The sequence below is a fragment of the Neodothiora populina genome (assembly GCF_041146345.1).
Source record: "Neodothiora populina strain CPC 39397 chromosome Unknown canker_contig_5, whole genome shotgun sequence".
NCBI lineage: Eukaryota > Fungi > Ascomycota > Dothideomycetes > Dothideales > Dothioraceae > Neodothiora > Neodothiora populina.
The window spans coordinates 1-21,348 of NW_027191405.1; the positions used below are offsets into that span (position 1 = coordinate 1).

The 21,348-nt window shown below is 47.9% G+C and overlaps 5 protein-coding genes across 7 annotated transcripts; 2 read left to right on the plus strand and 3 right to left on the minus strand.

Moving 5' to 3' along the window:
- Positions 1-306: 306 nt before the first annotated feature.
- On the minus strand, positions 307-2,080 carry AAFC00_005040 (uncharacterized protein; the record flags this gene model as incomplete). The annotated part of the gene is made up of 2 exons (XM_069344768.1): positions 307-1,881; positions 1,952-2,080. The coding sequence occupies 2 exons, from the start codon at positions 2,078-2,080 to the stop codon at positions 307-309; spliced, it is 1,704 nt and encodes a 567-aa protein (XP_069202592.1).
- Positions 2,081-3,419: 1,339 nt separating this feature from the next.
- AAFC00_005041 (uncharacterized protein) lies at positions 3,420-4,074 on the minus strand (the record flags this gene model as incomplete). Of its 2 annotated transcripts, none has more annotated exons than XM_069348219.1 (2): positions 3,420-3,761; positions 3,817-4,074. In XM_069348219.1, 2 exons carry the CDS (start codon positions 4,072-4,074, stop codon positions 3,420-3,422), a joined length of 600 nt encoding a protein of 199 aa, XP_069202593.1. The 2 variants fall into 2 exon arrangements, with proteins under 2 accessions (XP_069202593.1, XP_069202594.1); XM_069348220.1 differs by having other exon boundaries at positions 3,817-3,915.
- A 622-nt stretch (positions 4,075-4,696) lies between these two features.
- On the minus strand, positions 4,697-5,278 carry AAFC00_005042 (uncharacterized protein; the record flags this gene model as incomplete). The annotated part of the gene is made up of 2 exons (XM_069344769.1): positions 4,697-5,062; positions 5,111-5,278. 2 exons carry the CDS (start codon positions 5,276-5,278, stop codon positions 4,697-4,699), a joined length of 534 nt encoding a protein of 177 aa, XP_069202595.1.
- Positions 5,279-5,768: 490 nt separating this feature from the next.
- AAFC00_005043 (uncharacterized protein) lies at positions 5,769-6,659 on the plus strand (the record flags this gene model as incomplete). Its single annotated transcript, XM_069344770.1, has 1 exon — positions 5,769-6,659. One exon carries the CDS (start codon positions 5,769-5,771, stop codon positions 6,657-6,659), a length of 891 nt encoding a protein of 296 aa, XP_069202596.1.
- Positions 6,660-20,179: 13,520 nt separating this feature from the next.
- AAFC00_005044 (uncharacterized protein) lies at positions 20,180-21,002 on the plus strand (the record flags this gene model as incomplete). 2 transcript variants are annotated; one of them, XM_069344772.1, is made up of 3 exons in its annotated part: positions 20,180-20,423; positions 20,487-20,775; positions 20,831-21,002. In XM_069344772.1, 3 exons carry the CDS (start codon positions 20,180-20,182, stop codon positions 21,000-21,002), a joined length of 705 nt encoding a protein of 234 aa, XP_069202598.1. The 2 variants fall into 2 exon arrangements, with proteins under 2 accessions (XP_069202598.1, XP_069202597.1); XM_069344771.1 differs by having other exon boundaries at positions 20,490-20,775.
- Positions 21,003-21,348: the final 346 nt, after the last annotated feature.

A 21,348-nucleotide genomic window follows, 5' to 3' on the forward strand; every position in this document is an offset into this window, starting at 1 on the left:
ATAGGCAGCTATCCCTTTATAACAACAGGAGGGTAGCGATTAAGGAATAAGGGGCGTTAAGCATTATATTGTTCTTCTTTTATCATCCGTGAGGCTAAGCAACAGGCAAGAAAACAAGGGAATGACATTGGACAGCTCATACGGACGACAAGACCGTGAATAGCTTGATAGATCAATCAATCAATTAATCAATCAATACTGGGTAGGATTGATTCCACGCGCAGGAACAACACGACAGCGTTGTCTATAGACTAATTGGTGGTTGAGAGAGGTTTCTTTTCAGCGGTGCGTAATCCGTGTTTAACTTCAATAATAGCGTCCCTGCTGCAACCAATCACACCTCACATTGGCTGCAGGATCTGCTCCTAGATCAAAAGTCGTTCCATTCATTACCATCATCGTCGCATTATGTCCGTATCTAGGCAGATATGGCAGACTTTTGCTATTAGGATGTCCAGTCAACGCAAACTCGGTTATATAACCCTGCAAGACCAGCGCGGTTCGAGGATGAATGACACCACCAAAGGCGGAAGCTGCTGCACTCGGCTGCGGTTCTCCGTTGCCAGTGTAGAATGAATATGGTACATCTGCGGAGTGTATACCGGAAGATGTCGAGAAGAGATATGAATGTGCGCTCTTTGAAAATGCCTTGCTTGCGTAGTAGGCATTACAGGTGAACAGCAGCTCGCTGTTGAAAAGTGCAGCGCGGCCGACCTGACTAGTATAACTAGTCTTAGAGGAGTCGTTGAAGATGGGTGGATATAATGTCTCAGTGAGATAGCTCAAAATCTCCGGGAACGCGGTTACGTCAGGCAAACTTCGTTTGACCAGTGCTTCAAATTCAGAATTGTTCTGTTGAAATGGGGAGGTAAAAAGTATCCCTTCCTCAGAGTTATGAGCAGTCATGATGCGAAGATTATCATCGAAAAGCCCACGAGCAAGAAGGCGACCAGGAACATCGGGAATGAGATCACCATCAACACTCGGCCCAAAAATGAAACGACCATATTCGCTTGAGCCGAGTGACATGACATTAGCAGTGTAGAGATCCGAATAGGACAGCTGCCGTGCTTCGTCGATAGTGGAAACATTCAAATTGGAAAGGTAAGTCTTCGCGATCTGCTCTTGCTGCTGTGATGACACATATGGCTCAAAGGCTGGACTCTGAAGAAGCGCTTGAGCGAAAGGTGCTCGACCCTGCCGTCCGCCAAAAGCAGTGATTTGGGCCAAGATACTACCACCGCCAGCACTTTCGCCAAATACGGTGACTCGATTTGGGTCACCGCCAAAGAGATGTATATTGTCTTGAATCCATTTGAGCGCAAGGCGCTGATCGTACAATCCCGCGTTCGCGGTTCCATTACTCTGCACATCAAAGCCACCAAGGAAACCAAATGCGCCTAGACGGTAATTCAAGGAGACGAAGATGACCCCTTGACGACCCCCAGTGCGGCTACGAGCGAGCAAGCCCGAGGGACCCCCAGAGTCAGTCTTACTGCCGAGGGCGTAGCCTCCACCATGGATCCAGACAAGTACAGGTGCGCCATATCCATCGTCTCCAGTGTCCAGGATGTCTTTTGGTACGACAACGTCTAGAAAGAGACAATCTTCAGTCTCTCGAGGGTCTATCGAGGGCACTGAAGTGGATGAAATCGGGAACGAAGACGCATTGAAAATTGTCTGCCCAGCGAGATACTGCTGTACGAAGGGCCCTGAAACTTGGAGCCATGCAGCTGATGCCTGAGAGCAGATACGGCCTTGACTACCCGTTTCCACCACACTCCTATTGGATGCCGGAGGTTGAGGTAGTTGCCATCTCAGATTGCCTACTGGTGGTGCTCCGTACCTGATGTTGGAGAAATTGTAGAACTCGCCTGTAGACTGCAGTTCGCGTATGTAAGCCTTCAATATTCTGATCCGGGTCCAGCTGCAACTGAAGCTACGAACTTACGTTGTAGAACGCCGCTTGATGTCGAGCATAACCCAGATCTACGACTGGCAGAGTGTTGTTTGTGCTTTGTGCAGCGAAAGCCAAGCTGGGTACCAGAACAACGGCAACCAATGTCTTCGAGTAAATCATGGTAGTATCTTGGTTGGATGAATATCACTTTGACCCCTAGAGCGTGTGACTTTATACCTGCAGTCCAGACATGTAACCTCGGCGATCAGATAGTCACCCTGGGCCGAGCTAAGGCAGAGTACTCTTGCCGATCGGCAATGTTCTCATTGATCGGATGGTTCATACGCATCAAAGTCAAACTAAGCTGGGATGCACACGACCTTCACTAGTGCCGCCCGCTCAGACTTGAAAGAAGTGAAGCTTTATGAGGGGATGGAAATAGCTCAAAAGCAAGTGTGGCAGGAAATGAATATTGATATTGAGCCCTAAGGCACCAAACCTGTGAGTATCGGGTCGGCAAGTAAAAGAGGCTAGTGCGAAGGTGATGTGGTGCGGTCGACTCGGGAGCTCGGGTATCTCGGGAAATTCAGCGAGCCCTAGACACGGAAGGCACGTAAAACAAGCCCATGTCGAATAATCGTATGCGAAAGCTGGAGTTGGCACTAAAACGGAGGAAAATCTAGATCTTCTCGCCAACCCTAATGAGATCGACTAAAAACGCGAAGAAAATCCCTCTACATTGCAGAATAACAGATCTGAGCTCTGTTCTGTCACTGTCGCAGATCAGTTAGCACAACCTGATATAGGCTTTCCGTTAAAAAGATACAAGGAGGATTTGATGTGGGAATGGAGTGAAAACGGGCTGCTTAAGTGCTAATACGTAACTTCGGAATATCTGCTAGAGCTCGCTGAGCTTGTACGACTTTTGACGAGCATGGCATAGTCAGAAGGTATATGCTTCAGACTGTAGACCTTCTCAAGGTTTGCACATCCTCGTATATATGATAACAACAGCCTCTAAATAGCTTACAGGATCAGTCAACTAATCAGATCCAATTGCAGAGATCAGGTGACTCTAGCCATGAGTGACTTCAATTGAGATTAGACATACTCCATAGGCCAACACTGTCTACTGCTATGAATTTGAAAGCAACGTGAGTGAGTGCGTGAGTACTATCAGATCTCTGCCTGATCTTCAACTCAAAGGTCAGAAAACAGAAACACTGGGAGCATATGAAGTCGACTTTTGGTAAGTACGCTCTCATTTCAGGACCAAAGTCGGATTTCTAGCACATGACATGTTGGTCCATATGGGTCAGATCGTGGGTCAAATGAACCTACCATAGAGCATTATGATACATGGCCGCTCAATAGCTTTAATATCCGGATGAGACCACTAATCGTTATTGAAAATATTCCTGCCTTTTCATGGCGTAATCTAATATCACCAAATTACATATGGATCACGTTCCAATGCCAATACTGCCCCAGTACGCTGATATCATGGTACTTCCCCTTTTTACAGCTTGTTGAAAGCCCCAGATGCGAAAATGTCTCTTAGGGGGCTGTTTGGAAAATTCGTAAGACGATAGACGTCAATGAATATCACAGAGTCGGTCTGGCTGAGGCATCCCACAGCAGTTGCACTATTAAGATGGTTGTAAGGACTAGCACCAGGTGCCTCTATCGTGATGTTTGTGAACCATTCAATGTGGTCCTGCGTAATAGTCGTAGGCATATCGGTCGGGGGTGTCGACGAGGAAGATGGCGACGTTGGGAGGGCAAATGTCCCAGCTGAACGAATTGAAATGTAGTGATTGTCGTCTGTGCGAATGCTATAGCGAGCATCTAAGCGAGCAAACTACGACCTGTTAGTTATACACCCATGGAAGCTATAGCTGACCGGGTCAAGGTACATCAGATCCTGCGAGACTTGTAGCCCAATCAGCGCCCCCACTCGGCATGATATTCCCTCGGATATCTGGACCAGTGATTTTGCCTCCAATTATCGGCATGATGATTCGTGTGCTTGAACTACCCATAGGCCTGGGGATGACGATACGATCTGTAGGAGAACACATCTCAACCTCAAGTCTAAAGAGGTGGACAAGTGATGGGACTGTCATTGGCGCGGCTGAGGGCGAGTACCCATTTCCAGGCGATGGTAAGGCCATAACTCGAGCGCTGCAGGCAATAAAGCCAATCAATTAAAAATTGAGGACAGGGAGACCCGTTTATAGTACTGCGCTGCCTGCGCCTACATAGCGGAGACCGAGGTAATGCTGCGGTTAGCAGGCAATGACGTATCCGTGAAGCTCCCGACTACCTTATCCTAGAGCCAGTGAGAGTTGTTGTGGCTCGGCAATCATTTGGCGTTTATAAGCTTTTGCGCCCGAGTGCGAATCTGGGCTCATTAGTCTGACATATAATCTCATGTGAGAACAAAAGCGCGCATTGATCAAATTCTATATGGTACCAATGGTACCGTTTGGACGATCTTCCTAAGTTAGAGATTCTACGTGAATGCATATCCCTCAAGAAGCGGCTGAGCAGCAGGCTCGGCCCGGCAACCGTCCAGACAGGACCGTTTAGCTACTTATAGCATGCCATTCAAGCCTTACATGCGCGCTAGTGTTCATGCATCTAATTAGTGAGGGGCACTTTTAAGCATGTACAACATCATAGCGGCCCAGGACAATTTTCAATCAGCAAGTGAAGAAGATTATCTGCATAATGATATGATTCTTGTCCTATATAACACCCCTTAGATTATTGGAAAGTGTGCGATCAACGGGATCAGAATGTCACTGCATCTTCCTTGATCGGTATCAGGTCGCCCTTCCCCTTAAAGACTTCATTGATATCAGCCTGCTCTGACAACATAAAACGATCTGTCTGTGTTCCAAGTTCTGCCAGTTTTCTCCATCGCGCGAAGTCCTCAGGGTTGCGCTTGTCGCCGTGCGCTTGCTCAGGGTTCTCCCAGTGTCCTTTAGAGAATCCTAAGAGAGTCGAGATCTTCTTGTTCGGAATGTCATAAACTAGAGAGCAGATAGTCCCAGTTTCTTCTAGCCAGTTGCACTGCCATAGTTCATTGGGACGGATGCACTGGTAGGTGCATGTCTGGTAATTAATGCGCCCAGCCATGGGTCCTCCGTGGATTGCCTGCATGAGTTAGATCGTTGTTTTTAATAGAAAAGCGGTCCCACTTACATAAACTATGCGATTCTCTGAAATGAACCACATCTCATAACGCCACTTTTCGGGCGCACCAGTCTTGGGATTCGCAGCGTCGTAATCGTAGATAAGATGCGTATCGAGGATATCATCCTTGAAGGTAGGATGGAGACGAGTGTTGGTAAGAAAAGAAGGCAACTGCATGTTGATTGAGATCAATTGGATGGAATGAGGAGTTATTGGTCTGTTGGTTCTGAGATGCTGTGTCCCGCTGTGCTGAGCTGGACTATATATAACACCTAGCGCACGTTGCTGAGCACGTTACCTTTATCATGGCTGCAGGTCTCGAACCTTCCGGTCCGTGAAACCGATCGTACCATACCGTAGCTTCGGTAAGGCCGCGCCCTTCCGAGCAACAGACAGGCAGATGACGACACACAGCTATGATGCTGAGATACCGTAGCCTCGGTCACCAATTAGCGCTAACCTCGGTCATACATAACGGATCTCAATTCGGGAAGCCCGAGCTTGCTGGGTAACCAAACGACTCAGCGGCTTTCGCCAGCGGGCCGGTGCCAAGCAGGGCGTGAAATATAAGGATCACCATTGCTGTGTACAATACCCTCGCGAACAGACCTCTGCAGAATCTCTCTTTCTGATAGTTCCTGAGTGATCTTTGCCATTAATCAACAACATGAGTTTTATTACGCAGATTCGCAACAAGGTGCTTGTCACAGTGGTCCGGTGGGTTGCTGGCTCGAGCGTCGGCGCAAGCAACAACTCAACTCATCAGGACGAGACACGCTATGTCCAATCTCGAGAAACTGATCGGACCATCAAAGTCCATGTGTACAAACCGAGCGATGTTCTTGAGCCATCACCAGTGCTCATTAATTTTCACGGAAGCGGTTTTGTCATGTACATGCATGGCACTGATGATGAGTATGCTCTACGCGTAGCGAGAGATACGCATTGCACTGTTCTGGACGTACAATACCGTCTTGCCCCTGAGCATCCCTATCCGGCTGCTCTTCACGACGCGGAAGATGTCATCCGCTATGTACTCGCTAGACCACAGGAGTTCGACGCTGGTTCTATCGCCATCTCCGGGTTCAGCGCCGGTGGCAACTTCGCTCTAGGTCTCAGCGGTCATGTTTTCCCACAGAACACATTTCGACATGTTCTTGCTTTCTATCCACCTACTGACCTCGCTAAAGATCCTCGCACGAAGGTTGCGCCAGACACATCTGGAGAGCCTCTCGCTACATGGATGACTGACATCTTCAACGACTGTTACATTCCTGAAGGGACTGACAAGAAAGAGCCATTGATCTCTCCCTATTATATCGCTGGGGACAAATTTCCTGCGAGCATGTTCTTTATAACGTGCGCGCAAGACAACCTAGCACCCGAGACAGAGGAGCTCGTGGACAACATAAAGCGCTCTCCAGGAAAACATGTCGTTCATCGCCGAGTAGAATTATGTGGTCATGCTTGGGACAAGTCATACAAGCCTGGAACTCCTCAAGAGAAAGCTAAAGATGATGCATATACACTAGCTGTTGAATTTCTGAATAAGAAGTAGAACTCCCCAGGTTGATAGTGTAACTGGGCACCGGAAAACATCAGCACAATGGGGATTGACATCATCACTCTGGATTCAATGTTGAGCTAGGCGTCTGCGAGCTCCAATCCGAAGCTGATGGCTATGGATCTCGGTGGTGAATGTCCGTTGTAGGCGCAGGGGCGATGATGCAGGGCAAAAGCAGGAGATTGTAGTATGATGATGGATATCTCGGAATGATGGAGGAGTGGAGAAAAGCCCCACTATATAGATGCAGGACAGTGCCGGTGTTGTGCCGGTTGTTTCCCGCATCGAGGCAGGTGCTTTCCTGACACCGTGTCTGCCAACCTCAGACACGTATCGTACAGGATTTAAGACTTTAGTTACAACTATGAAAGGAGCCCACCACCCCTTCCCCATGTGCAACAGCGAATTAACAGCGAATTCTTTGACCTTTGGCGAAGTTCTTTTCTCTGAGTGAAGCTATACGTTGCCACACCCCATTCCACCGATGTCGAGAAATGGAACACTCCAGGAATTGCTTAGACACGCCTCAACTATTTGTCCTACCACCGGGACTTTCTATCAATGCTATCTGAACCCCAATTTATATGCCCACCACAAAACGGTCGTACACCTGAGAGTGTTTGACGTTGCGATGGGTCATGTGTCGTATGTCTTGTGATGTCTTGCTTGCGCATATTCTCCGCCTATAGTGTGCAAAGAGGTGTAGAGGGCCGTCACGTGTCTGCTACATCTGAGACAGGTCGCTTCAGGTACGATCTTAGGAACGTAACCTTTTCAGAATACGTTGATTTGCATTTGGTCTTCATGTCTGAACCTCTTCGACTAGTCAGTTGGAAGAATTGTGTGAATCACGCAGGAGATGGGGATATTTCTGCGAGAAAAATCATGTTCTAGAAATCAGTGCTACGTGTCGACGCTTTTATCGGAAGCGCACGCTTACTAATCGGGTCATCTGGGTAATACTTCCTCCAAATGCAGGCTAGCGTAGGAGCCCAATCAATAAATTGGGTCCTCCAGCGTGTAATTGCTAGCTTCAATCTAGCGATCAATCGAATCTGGAGTGCAGAACAGGCTTGTCCTCCCGACTCTGTACCTTGTCTATATTGCGTGTACTTGGACCAGTACTCTGATCCATCGTAGGATCTGCCTTTGTTGGAGTCGCTCTGTCGCACAATGGCTCTGCCACAATCATTACACTCACCATCACGCCATGGGTTGCTGGTATCGGCCTCTACGACACACCCGTCTCGGTAGCCTGCATCTCAGTGGCTATCTTGTTGACGACTGTGCCAATGACCATTTGAGGCAAAAATCTCAGACGGTGGACTGCCGCAAGATATAGCAAGATGGCGCTTCTCCAGCCCGAGTATAGGGGCGTTTGGTATTTCTATCGGTCCTTTGTGTGTCAAGTCTTGAGGACCCCTATGCACGCCTGAGTATCTTCTGTACCTTCTGAAGGCTCAAAGGTTCACTTGACAATACTGCTCTAGCTGCAAAGGTATTATATTCCACAACTGAACTATACTCACTCATATATGATATTACGCAACAGACAGGATCAAGACTCTGTCAGAAATGGAGAAGAATGTGGATCAAGACTACTTGTGCAATGTTTCAAGTTTGCCGCTGTCTTTAAATGGACCTCAAGATTTATAAAGACTAGTATGATGGCTGGTAGTGAAATTATCACTCGCCTGATAGACCAGCTACTATGGTTAAGCTCTTTTGAAACATGCTCAGATCAGCAAACAACCATAAATTCCAGACAAATCCAGCTTCGAGAACTGGACCAAGATTGACACCGAGGTAATTCAGGCCGATCTAAGACGAGGGAGCACTTCTTCCCCTCTACAACTACTATATCGGTAACACCTAGCTACTAATCTGTTTGCGATCGATATATGAGCGGATACTCACAACTAGCTCTTAAAACATCATCGACAGTCTCCACAACATGAAGACACTCTGCATCCTTCAAACAGCGAGTGATGAGCTGTATAGCGTAAGGTGCGTTGTGGTTAACCATGGGATCATCTGATTTGCTTGTCGATATCTTGTGGTTACCGAGGCGATCAAATGACTGATATCTACATTTTGGTCCTTTTGCTGGAGGAGATGGCGCAAAAGGTTTAGGATCGAGATCTTGAGACGACTTGGAAAAGGGTAGTACGATGGCCGGAAAGTAGTTGATGTCAGGTCTTCATTCTCTCGGTCAATGCTATCGCATCACCTACATCCAGTAGATTCCGGTTTGTCATGTAAGGTATGAAATTGTAAGTATCATGTTCGACGGCAGTGTTTTGAGACGGCGGTGTCAGAAGCACATCAAGAGCGTTATCGACAAAGATGTGTCGCCAGCCATCAATCTTCTCCTCACGCTGTCTATCCATGGCAGCGAGATCGTTCAAAGTAATTTCTGGCTGTGCGACCTCGCTACTAAGGGTGTTCATTTTCTTAAGGCAATTTATCATTGGCTCCTCACTTTCTTCGATAGCCTTGAGTGTCATTTTTGTTGGATCAGTGCGGTAATACTCGAATGTCAGGTCGTTTGCCGTTCGGATGCTGCTGTTTGAGCCATGAGGAACATTGGCAATGGTGTATCCGGCTTGTTTGAGCTTTGCAGCCGCTTCGGAAAGTGCACGCCGGACGGGAGCATGGAGAGGAACGTCGGATCTTCCGCTAAAAAACCAATTGTCAAAGTCCGGGATTGTGCATTAACGACCTCGAATCTCCAAGGCACAGCATCAGCAGTAGAGTCATGATTGCTAGGATTGGCTGCGAGTACACTCTCCATTAACTACTCCATGTCCTCGAGATTGTTGCTGAGAGGACCAGCACAGCCTCGAATCGGAGAATACCCTCCGAGGGCACTGACAGTTTGTCGTCCATATGGAATTCGAAATGAGTACTGACTCCAAGAGGTGAGCCACGGAAGGCCACAAGCGCTGCTTCGCCACCGCTAGACCCGCCGGTCGTGGAGCTAAGGTTGAGAGGATTGAGTGTGCGGCCAAACACGTTCTCACTGTCACGTATCTAATCTATCCGTCAACTTCGCTCGACTGGAAAACCTTGTCTGCCTTACTATGAGAGTCTGCAGTATGTTCGTTTCGACATACAAGACCGCTCCCTATTCCAAGAGGACATCCACTAAAGATGAACTGTAGATGGAAGTGACGTTTGAGGAATGACACAAATCCAATTGTGCTAGAAATACACTCTGTGTTGAAGCTGTCCTGCACCGAAGGTATGGTTAATGGATGTTGTCAACGTACGCACCTTAATGCTAGTGGGGAGTCCATGTAAAAACACGACGGGCTTGCGGCATACCATCTCCTGTGAAACCCATGATGCCAGACCAGATGCTTCTCGGTTCGGGCTTGGCAGACTCCCAGCCTTCGCGGAAAAGCCTAGGAAGTATTATGGCAATGTTGTTCTGTGCACATTCGGCAAACACACTGTCATCGCTTTCGAGCGTCTCATGAAGCTTCTGGACCTCGCCACCAACGTCAATGTCGTCGGTATCGGGGCTCTGCGTAATGTAGTAGAGCCCCGACGAGAACACGCCGGTCGTTGAATCGTAAGATCTCTTGTACCTGGCTGCCCACGATCTTTGCCTTTCCAGATTTGGGATCGTCCGACCAGGCTTCTGAGTCGACATCGTTCCGCGCAATGGAAAGAGCTTCGTTCGGAGGCTTGGAAGGAGATGGGAAGCAAAAGCGTTGGTGCAGTGTATTACTTGCTTGGCCTTGATGATGCTACGAGGAGTGATCAGTAGGTACGGGTAGTCATCGTCGCCCATCCGAGATGTAAAGTTGACTTCGGTGACAGGAGTGTTGGTCTTAATTAATTGAGAATCGTCCTGAGTGATCCTTAAGCAACTTTTCCAAAATGCCAGTCACAAGACGGTACGGCTAGAGAGCACCTGCCTCTCGGTTCTCCAGGGTGGCAGCTCCGTCGCATAAAGCATGAGCCTAAAAATCCAAGATCGTCAGCAAATTGTGTGGAAACCGTCGACGAGATATGTACTAACCTTGACTGCTTCGTTCCCTTCGATCAAGTGATAGTGCTTCTTCTACTCTGGCAGAGCCTCTTCGAACATAGCAATTGCTTCTTCGACATGTTTCAAAGTCGCCTCGTCTTTGATCAAGCCGATGCCCATGACATTTCGAAGCTGGCTGGTCTTGTTCATTCTCCACCCCGAGACTGGCGACGATCTCTCTCACTCGAGCTACACAATGTAGACTGAACCTCACAAGCTTTGTCGCCTCCGGTAGACCAAGGTTTGCAGCATAGCCAGGGTATTTATAAAGACCGTCGGAGACTAAGTGTCCGCCCTTGCGTCCCGTCGCACAGCTCGTGAGTGTACGTGCTTCGAGTACTACGATAGACTTGTTGACAATGGAAGCGTCTTCCAGAAGCGACTTGGCTATGCTGCAAGCTGTGATGCCAGATCCGATGAATGCAAAGTCACCTGTTTGCGGTAGTTGCGGACTTTGGACATGGGCCACAGTAGGATGAGCGGGCTCTTGCCAGAATGCAATGGTCGAGTTCGCACGTGGAAGCAGAGGGTCTGTTGACAGAGCCCCACGACTGTCAGGTCAAAGTCGGACATGTCAAATTGAGAGCTCGAGTTATCCTTGTCTCTAGGTGCAGCTTACGAGGCAGCAAGATACTCGTCCATCTCTGCCATCAATAGTAATAGCTTCGACGGGTAGGTGATGGCGTCAAGGACAACTCTAGGAGAACACTTCGCAGGAACAGAAGTGTTGATGTGAGAACTGGGAAGTGACACTCCGATATCAGCGTATGATTGGTAGATGATAGGCATGCGATTTTCAGTATCCAGGTCGAAACATGGCCTTGAGCCAGGCACCACCGAGCATAATATTGGGGAGAGACTGCTTTGCGCAACCCACTGTTTTTCCCCATACCTTCAGGCGATCATACGTCGGAGGAATGAGCCGGTTGGTATCTCCATACTGTACCGTGAGATTTCAGCATTCTTGGGAGGCAAACCATCCGGCGTGTCGACCTACGAGGTACTGACGAGGCAACGACACGGGCCTCCCGGCTGGCAATCTGTACGTCGAAGCGTTTCTTCGAGAGCGGAACCGGAGGATTTGACGCCCTGTGATTAGGCAGCGATAGCACAACAATGCCACACAGTGGAACATCCCAATCATGAGTCCCATTGTGGTAGGATCCTCACGACTTCCTCCTCAACTCTGTCCATATTCTTGATCTTGCTTACCTCAAGCTTGTCTACCTCCTCAAGTTTTCAGTATTTTCTAGCTCTAGTACATATTGGGTGACAATGTCTGGGTCGGCGACATTCACTGTCAGCGCAGTATTGCTAAGTAGTGGTGGAATCTAGTCCATTACCATTTGCTCCGAGCACCACAGGATAAGCGAGGTCACAGGGCCTTTTTCCCACGATCACTTTGTACGCATATCGTATGAATGCATATATAACTAAAATCTAGTTATAGCGTGCTGGAGATCCACAGAGTCAATATACTGTAGTGAAGAGACACGCCTTGCATGTAGCCCTGGATTGAGTAAAGTTATCTTGATCAATATTATGTTCCTATGTCCCTATATCTTTCTTACTCGTGTCCACTTTCTTGAATCCTAGTTATCGAATGGCCAGGCCATCTCCCAAGCAGAACGCTCCTGTGGATTGTTTGCAAATTGGTTCAAGAATCTGCGCCTTTACATGTCGAAGCTCACTCTTAGCCTCAATATATTGCTCGTGACGAACAATACCCCTCTCCGGGAAAAGGTCGCCCAGCGACTCTTTCACTTTGTTCATCAACTCTTGGCTTTTTATAGCCATTTGTAAGCTGTCTTCAATTTCTGCAACATCAGCGTCGGAAAATGTCAACGGGAACGGTGGGTGTCCTTGCTGTATTACAAGAGGTAGTTCATGCCACTTGTCGCGGAGGGCCAAGATTAAGGACATCTCATGAGCTTCACCAATCTCGAATAAACGACGCGCAAGGACTAGAATATCAGTAGCAGGTGATTCTTGGAAAGCGAGCGCCTGGAAGACAGGCTTGATATGGTTTTCTAAGAGAATCTTGAAAGCGTAGGCAAGTGAATCACTGTAAAACAGTTGCATCACTATTGATTGTTCATTTTCGCTCTTGTTGTCAGGTGTCGCAGGCATGCTTGGCTTCTTGAATGGGTGGAGATTTGAACCATCATAGTTAAGAAAAGCAGGCACAATGGTGTGGTCGAATAGAGGAGCAACAGAAACGGACTGCCAATCAATGATCGATAGTATCTGGCTCGGATCCTCTGGATCAACAAAAATGTTTTCGGCATGGAGATCATTATGCCATATATATGGTTCAGCAATTCTTTCCACTTCCGGCAGTATGTACGGCAAGATTTTCATGAATGAGTCCAGTGTCTTCAGCTTCTTTGTCACCGATGGTTGATAAAGACCAGGACCACAAAGCATCATTAATGTTTTAGGAAGCTGACGAGGTTCCCTGATTGCTGCAATTTCTTTGTGGGCCATGGCTTTTCGATAATCCAATGCAGACGTCCCTACATCCAATTAGTATCCTTAATATTGCTCGCCTTAAAAAGTTTTCCATCCACTTACAAGGTCCCCTGTCGCAATGCAACAGTCCACGACCATTATCAATCCATTCGCGAGCAGTAATAGGACCAATTGCAAAACGATCACTCTTGACTGCAGCTTCAGAGTCCCGGTCTACGTATAGTGGAGTCGTTCTGGCTATGTTTGGTATATCGTTGGTGTAGTAGAGGCTGCCAATTCTCGAGAACGACTTGTTAGAGCATATCTTTAGATATCTTGCAATTGCTCGAACAATCATTGCCCTTCTTCTGAAATCAAGTCCTGGCCAGACTTGTTCGAGAGGTACGCCCTTAGCCTTTTCCATAATGATATACACTGCCCCGATCGCATTGTTAAAATTCGAGCTCCACGTGATAACTCGAGGTACGGGTATTCCAAGATCGTTGCGTGCCTAATCAGTCAATCAGACATCCAATCGATTACCTAAGTAAGCTTGAATTGCTAATAGGTTAAGACCTACAAGATCCATTGTAGCGACTTCACTTGCTGTGGTGCAATGTGGCCTACCAGCATTTAGATTAGGCACCTTAGCTATGACTTGCTTGCCATCCTCCATTGTGAGAACGAAAGCTTTGTTGTACATGCCATCTGAACATTTCTCGATGTTACTGCAATACGAAGATCCTACAGCGACTGCAGCTGCGCTGCATAACTCATTCATGTCAGACTCGATATGTCTTTGCGACATCTCGTGCGTCTCATCGCAGACGAAGCGACCGCGCGAGAAACGGAAGAAGTCATCGGATCGATTTAAGGCAGCATTTGTATGGGTAGCACGCGTGAAAGAATTCTTGAAAGTCTGTCCACGCAACATGCCTTGAGATAATCTTGTGCGATGGATTAGGTATGAGCACGAAATAATTGAGCCGTTGTTGTTAATAATGATGCATCGTCGCAATTTGAAGTGCTTAAGGCCTAAAGATCAGCGGAACCTCGGCCAATATGATCTGCATACTGCAAACCTGGTAGTGATGAGACGCGCCTTGGCGCCAGTACTGTCACATTCGATCGAAGAAGTAAAGCAGCAACAGCAATTGATCAATCAAGACTCTACATCCCAGCGCCAGTTTTCACACCAGCGGACTAGTGTACCGACCGAATGAAGCTGCAAGCTGCAATGAATCTCTATCATATGTAGATCAACTTGCTCCGCAAACTTATCGCAGGTAAGCCCGAAATCTTACATCTTCTTTTTCAAGTCGTCGAAGACATTGTCCACCAAACGTTTCGCAGTTGCATCATCCGCATACGAGAGCGGCGAGTTCGAAGCACAGAAGGACGATTGATTGCCAGATGATGGAGATAATCGAGGACGAAAGCTATCATGAACTTGCCACGACCTGTGGTATGACCGGGCTCTATTATTACACCGATAAAAGTGAGTCATTGTCGGAATGCGTTCATCGAATCTGCCTCGTTTTATTGATCTACGAACTTGGCAGTCTCATCTGTAAAGTTGTGGAATTTCAATGCATCGACATACTAGATACCAGAATCTGGGCCATGTAGCACACGCGAAAGCAGTCTCAATTCATCTGACAGCGAGGAACGATGATTCCATTGACGTTGTCAAGTACAGTCTTGTTTTCCGAAAGAAATTTACTCACCACTTGTCTACAAGAACGGTCGATGATGCTAAGAGTTACTACATCGGGGAAAAACCAAATCCGGGACACGAAGATGTTGCCCTCACTCGTCAAATGTAGTAGACTCGAACGACAACAGCCGAGGTGGCCACTCTATTTCACTGTACCTATATGCTGCTAGTCTAAGCGCCAGAATACTCCCAAGCGGAACGGTATTGATCCCCATATATAGCATATAGTGACACGTTCTCTGTCAGTAATTACTCTATCACTTTTTAGACCCAGTGTACGTCAGCAAGTACTCTACATACCTGGGCCCTTGACCTGGCTGTGTCTCGAAGTCTTACGGGGACCTCCATCCATCGCATTCACAGGAGGGTCTCTTTCGCATGGAGTAGCTTTCCACGCTCAATCTTGGTTCATGTATATGTTGTGGGCATCTCAGGGGTGCCTGACCATGGCATTTGCGATCTGTAAGGAACATTACCAAGTACGTTGATACTAGTGTTAGCGATAAGAGAGGAGAAAACAAGACAGAAGACATGTTGATGCTCAACTCCCAACAGTTCTTCGTACCCAGTGGCCAATTTTTTCAACGATGCGTCAGCTTCTGGCGCTCTACCTGCCATGAATTCGCAGACATGCTGTTGTGCCTCATGTATATCTATCGTGATGTCCGCCCCAGCGTCTTTCGCCTTATTAGCCAGCCTCACCCCATCATCACATAATATATCGAAGCCGCCACATGATATCCATGTAGGCGGAATCTGGTCCAGATTTTCTGCGAACAAAGGCGAGACAAGAGATTCGATCTTGATGACTCCTGCCGTAAATTGGTTCGCAGCCATTTCTAGAATCGACTGCGTCTGGAGTGTGTCCTGATGAGATTTGCGAATGATGCTGGCGCTGGTATTAGTGAGGTCACACCATGGGGACAACGCTACAGCCGCTCCAGGAAGAGGCAGCCCTTCTTTCAATGCTGCGAGCGGAATGCTAGCAGAAAGCGCACCACCCAAAGAGTCTTCTGCGATGATAACATCTTCTGCTCTAGACCCATGGGACAGAAGCCATCAATACACTGCTAGATAGTCCTCCTCGGTGTCGAGATGTACTTGCTCGGGTGCAAGGCGGTAGTCGACTATTAATGCAAACATGTTGCATGCTTTTGCTAGATGAGCAGCAAGTTCGCGATGGCTATTCGTCAACCGGAGAGTGTAGCCGCCATCGTGACGGAAGAACATGACATGTTGCTTTGATGCGTTTCCGGTCGAGCCCATTTGCAAGGAACATTCTCGGGGACAGAATCCCTAAAAGAGACGCCGGGGCACTCCACAGCTGCCTGATGGACTCATATGCGGAGCAAGAAATGGAAAGATCATTACTTTCCACAAGTACAATACCCAGGATATCTTATTCTTTCGAAGAAGCCATGCCAGGGGGCTCAGTGTAAGTTGTTGCTTGACTGATTGTGAAGAGATGAACATCACCCTATGGAGGAGAGTATATATAGGACGAGTTGCTTTGTAAAGCATGTTTCGGCACTTTCATCTCGCGGCAGGGTCTTCAAAGTCGATTTCAGATTGAACAGACTATAGACATCCGATTGCAGTCTGCGTAGAACCGATTGTCAAGACAATGCGTGGTGACTTGTCGTTGTGGTGGAGGCATGTTCGCCGCCCCACGTACGGCCTGTTCCTCCCGCTGGCGGCCTCTTTACACCCCTCCTGAATGATTTCGGCCCATTAAATTCTCACCGCATCAAAAGCAGACCAAGCCTGCTCATAAGCATTCAGGATTATAGCAGTAGGATAGCGAAGCTCGGAAGCCAAGGGGGAGAGGCCCAACGGTCACACTGTTCTCTCGACTCCGCGATTGGCTTGTTCTGCTTCGCCATGTTTGTAAGCCTTCGCATTCAGCCTATACGTGGACACTTGCTATCTTGACTTGAATATGCACAGTCTAGCTGTAGTAGAATGGTATCTTGTAGAAAGCGTATGAAGTAATCGGATCGTGTGCCGGGCTTCTTGACATTTTCTTCTTTTGTCCGTTCGCACTAAACATGGAAAGTGCTTGTAACCTGCTGAAATTGCGAGGTATTCATTTCGTCTCTTATACAATACATTATGTAATTTGTCATGTATCGGTAAGTCGAAGCGTGAGCTACTTCGACGGATCTTCAGTTTTGTTCCAGGATGTATCGAGTCCGTTGTCTGAACAGTGACACGGATTTGAAGCTCAGATCCATCATACACTCCTGGACCGCAGTCTTCGAACACTCAGGGCTTTTCTCTCTGCATCAGTTCGACGGGCTGCGCTCGTGAAGGATCGAGTTCCACCAGAGCTGGAGCAGAGCTTAATTGATGCAGTTCCTGACTGTCGAGCTCGTACTGCTGATCGTTGTGCCCGTATTTGTGAGCTACATACTCATTACTGGTAGTAACATCTGTGTAGTGTTGATTGTGAACATCGGAATGCGAGTCCTCGACTTGTGTATGAACTGGAATGTGTCCCCGTCCTGCGCCTTTTCGCTTTCGCAGGAACAACAAAACGACGGCAAGGATGAGAGCAACGCCAACAACACTGCCTACTGTTGCACCAGCGATTACTCCAGCTCTGCTGCTCTTACTACTCGAGGTCGCCTTCCCTGTCAGGTTGGGTAGCGCAGCAATAGTACGGTTGCCCATCACAAGTGGCCCTCCACCCTCTTTGAGATAGCAGTTTTCGTATCCATCACCCATCGTATCATCGAATTCCACCCCCCAGCAAGGCTTTGTAGGATCCTGGTATGCGTCGCATGTATTAATACAATCATGCAAGTCATCAGCGTGGACCGATTCGATGGTGGTATTGACGATATTCATGTTGCAGTCGATCTTGAATGAGCTGGTACTGGAATTTGGTGCATAGTTCCCACCATCAACGCACGAAGTGTCATTTGATTTCTCGGGTAAAGATGCGATGGCGAAGTGTGACACATAATTCTTGGGGGTAAAGAATGTGGTCGAGTCGGTTGTGTTGTTGCTGCTTTTGGGATAGCAGTTGGGCCAGCCGTTTGTCATTCCTGGATTCCATGCTACAGCTGAACACAATGGATGAGTTTCGGCGCATGACTCCATACATTCGGACAGTGAGTTGGCATGGAAGGGATAGTTTGCGTTCAAGGCGCCGACATCTGATCCATACATGTCTTTGTTGCAGTAGACTTGGAATGTCAATCCTGAGTCTGTTTTCGCAAACGACTCGTCAGGGTGCCCACAAGCTGTGTCGATGTCGCTGAACTGCGAGGCGTACGCAATCGCACTATGCGTGACTTTCTCATAATTAGGCAGAATCTGGTCGTTGATAATGGTGACGTTCTTCAGAAAGCACTGGCCCAACTGGATGTTGAACGCCACGCCATAGCATGTACTATTGGTGGCCTGCCGATCGGAGCATGTATCCATACATTCAGCAAAGGAATTTACTGGTACATGGAAGAGATCGTTGTTGGGCATGTTCGCATTGCAGGTACGATCGAACACCAGACCATTTGGTGTAGTGTAGTTGCCCACTGCGCAGGAGGTATCGTACCTCTTGTCTAGTGCTGAGTTGAACATGATATCGGTAAGACTATGGTGTCGAATGCAGTCGCTTGACCATGCTACAAACAGATAACAAGAGATGGCGAGAAGAGAGGTCTGAAATCAATTTGGGAGGCCTCAAGTCGCTACATAAGATGTAGTTTGACAATGGATCAATCTTTGCTCGACTTCCATCCGCTTATCGTCAAAAAAGAAGTCCAAAGTACTTGCAGCTAAACTCAGACATACCAATCTGGAAGTGAACGACAGCCAATAGCCTGCATATTTGCAGAGTGCCGTGAGTGGCTGGCGACGGAATGTGTGATGCTATTGCATGGCGCGAGTGTAGCTCAGCCATCATCACTTTCTCTAGGAAATCAAGGATCCGCGAAGAATCCTTTTCCTTTTCTGTAAGAGGCAAGTATCCGCAGAGTGGATGATATAGAATTTATGGCAATATACTATTAATATATTGACATCGATCACGCACCCGTGCAACAATGTATGTTTATGCAGGGACATGGAGGCACTTCGGTAAATTGGGCTCTACTGGACTTGGAAGACAATTATACATCTGTATACTCATGACGCTCTTCAAAAATAGACATGTTGTACACAAATGGAGACAGATCAAAGCACGGTTGGTCGAGCGATGCTATTCGAGTGTGGACTTGTGATTTGTTTTGACAAGTCTCACGATTCCGAGAATATCACAAGGACACGACAAGACAAATTCGTTGACCCAATTTGTAGAGGGTGGGCAGGATACAAAGCAGAATAGATACACCGCCCTATTCTTTGAGATATTTTGGCCTCATCAATATTAGGGCCTTGGGAATGCGCCGATCCTACAAAATTCTCCGAATAGCGACTCAGCTTACAGAAACGCGAAGAGCGTCTCTAAACATGTCGATTCAAGTACTAAAAGATTTCACCCCACTGGTAAAAACAGCTAATTTGGTGTTCACCAATCCCAGTGACTTCTTGAGTCCTATAGTCACTTGTTGACAGAGGCTCACAGCTACAAATAAGTGGAGGCGCATCGGAGCAAAGTCTGATAATCCTTTTCGGCCGATCGATTTCAAGTTCCGAAACATGACTATATATATTACGACCCAGTCTCATTCCCCCTGGCGATACGTTGGGCAGAGGCGACTACTGTCCATGCCGACACGGCCATGTCCATTACTTTGACAAGTACGTCTGCAGCGCAATATTGCAGTATGTACTCCGTAGGTCCCTTGCACACGCGCGAAACGCAGCCATGCTCGTCGCTCGACTTCTTGCGTTCCCAGCTACAGCAGAGAACACGACCGGCGTGGGACGCCAGTGATACCGTTGCTGAGGTACTGAAAAAGCTGTGGATAGACTGCTAGTACTGTAGATGGTCTGAAGCTGTTGGACTCTTCACGGAGGATTGTGCTATTCCCATCTTTCCTGCACACAAAACACACTCGAACGTGTCGCCGCATAGTTATGACACTCTTGTTCTGACGCGATGCTTGCTGATAAAGTCCAACATCGACCAGCAAAACAGGATACACAGCTACATGATGCTGATTACAGGAAGATGACCAATCGAACCTGATTAGAAATGTAACTTGTGTACAGAGTACAAGAACCCTTCATTATTATCAATCACACAGGTGCGGGGCAACTGGCGCTGTGCGTTCTTACATATGTTACCCATCGTCCCTCTGCACAACAACACAAGTCCGCTTCCAAGTTGAGACTACTCTAGATCATAATAATCCCAAAATGTCGTCCAGTCTACCAGTGATGTTGATACTCGGCGCAGGAGCCAATATCGGTGCTAATGTTGCCCAAACCTTTGCAGCAAACGGCTACAAAGTCGTGCTGACGTCCCGGACCGCGGTCAAGGGAGACGACGATTCTGCTTACACACACATTCAAGGCGATCTGTCAAAGCCTGATACTGTTGCAGACATATTCGCCAGAGTCAGAACACTTGCTGGGGAGCCCAGTATGGTAGTGTATAATGGTCAGTTACTTGACCGACTGATAGTCCCCACTTTCGCATGACCAGCGTTCTGAATCAAATCAGCAGCGGCAGCGGCGATGACTACCAAAGAGGATCCGTTCGCGATAAGCCTGGAGACCTTCCAGCAGCACCTCGATATCAATACTACGAGTGTGTTCTCGGCTATCAAGGAGACATTGGTTTCCTTCGCCTCGCCGACTCTCCCAGCAACAGCTTCACGAACATTCATATATACTGGAAACGCACTGAATACAATACAGATGCCAGCATTGCTAACACTAGGCGTCGGTAAGAGTGCCTCGGCGCATCTCATCGCATGCGCAGCATCAGCTTATGGGCCCAAGGGTTACAAGTAAGTCGAGGTGGCCACGCCCCTGTACAGAATGGTACTGAATGGAAGACCTCAGATTTTATTACACAGATGAACGACGTCTGGATGGGTCTGTAGCCGGGCAAGGTATAAGCGGTGAGGCCCATGCCGAATTGTACGACACGCTTGCAAAGGCAAAGGCACAGGGTCCGTGGCTGCAGACTTTCGTCAAAGATCATGGTTATGTCGATTTTGCTTCCAAGCAGTAGTTTATCTTCATCCGAACTCAGAATCAAGCCTTGGCTCGCCGCAGTATGGAAAGACCACCAGTCATGATCTGCGGGTGTGCATCAGAGGGCCGGCGGATGTACCAGACTATCGGGTTGAGATGATGGAACACGATGAAGTGGCGAGCGCTGTGGAGATGAAGGAAGTGGTAGTGAGGCACAAGGATCGCGGTCCTCGGCAAGGCCTACGAGAGCCCGTTTTCCATCAGAGCCGAAGTTCGGAATCAGAAGGTGAGCTACATGCAGTTCATGGAGGATGCTCTAGGCACATCGGCCACTTTTGCTCGCAAGGGAAAGACGACTTATGAGGTCGAGGAGGGAGTATCAT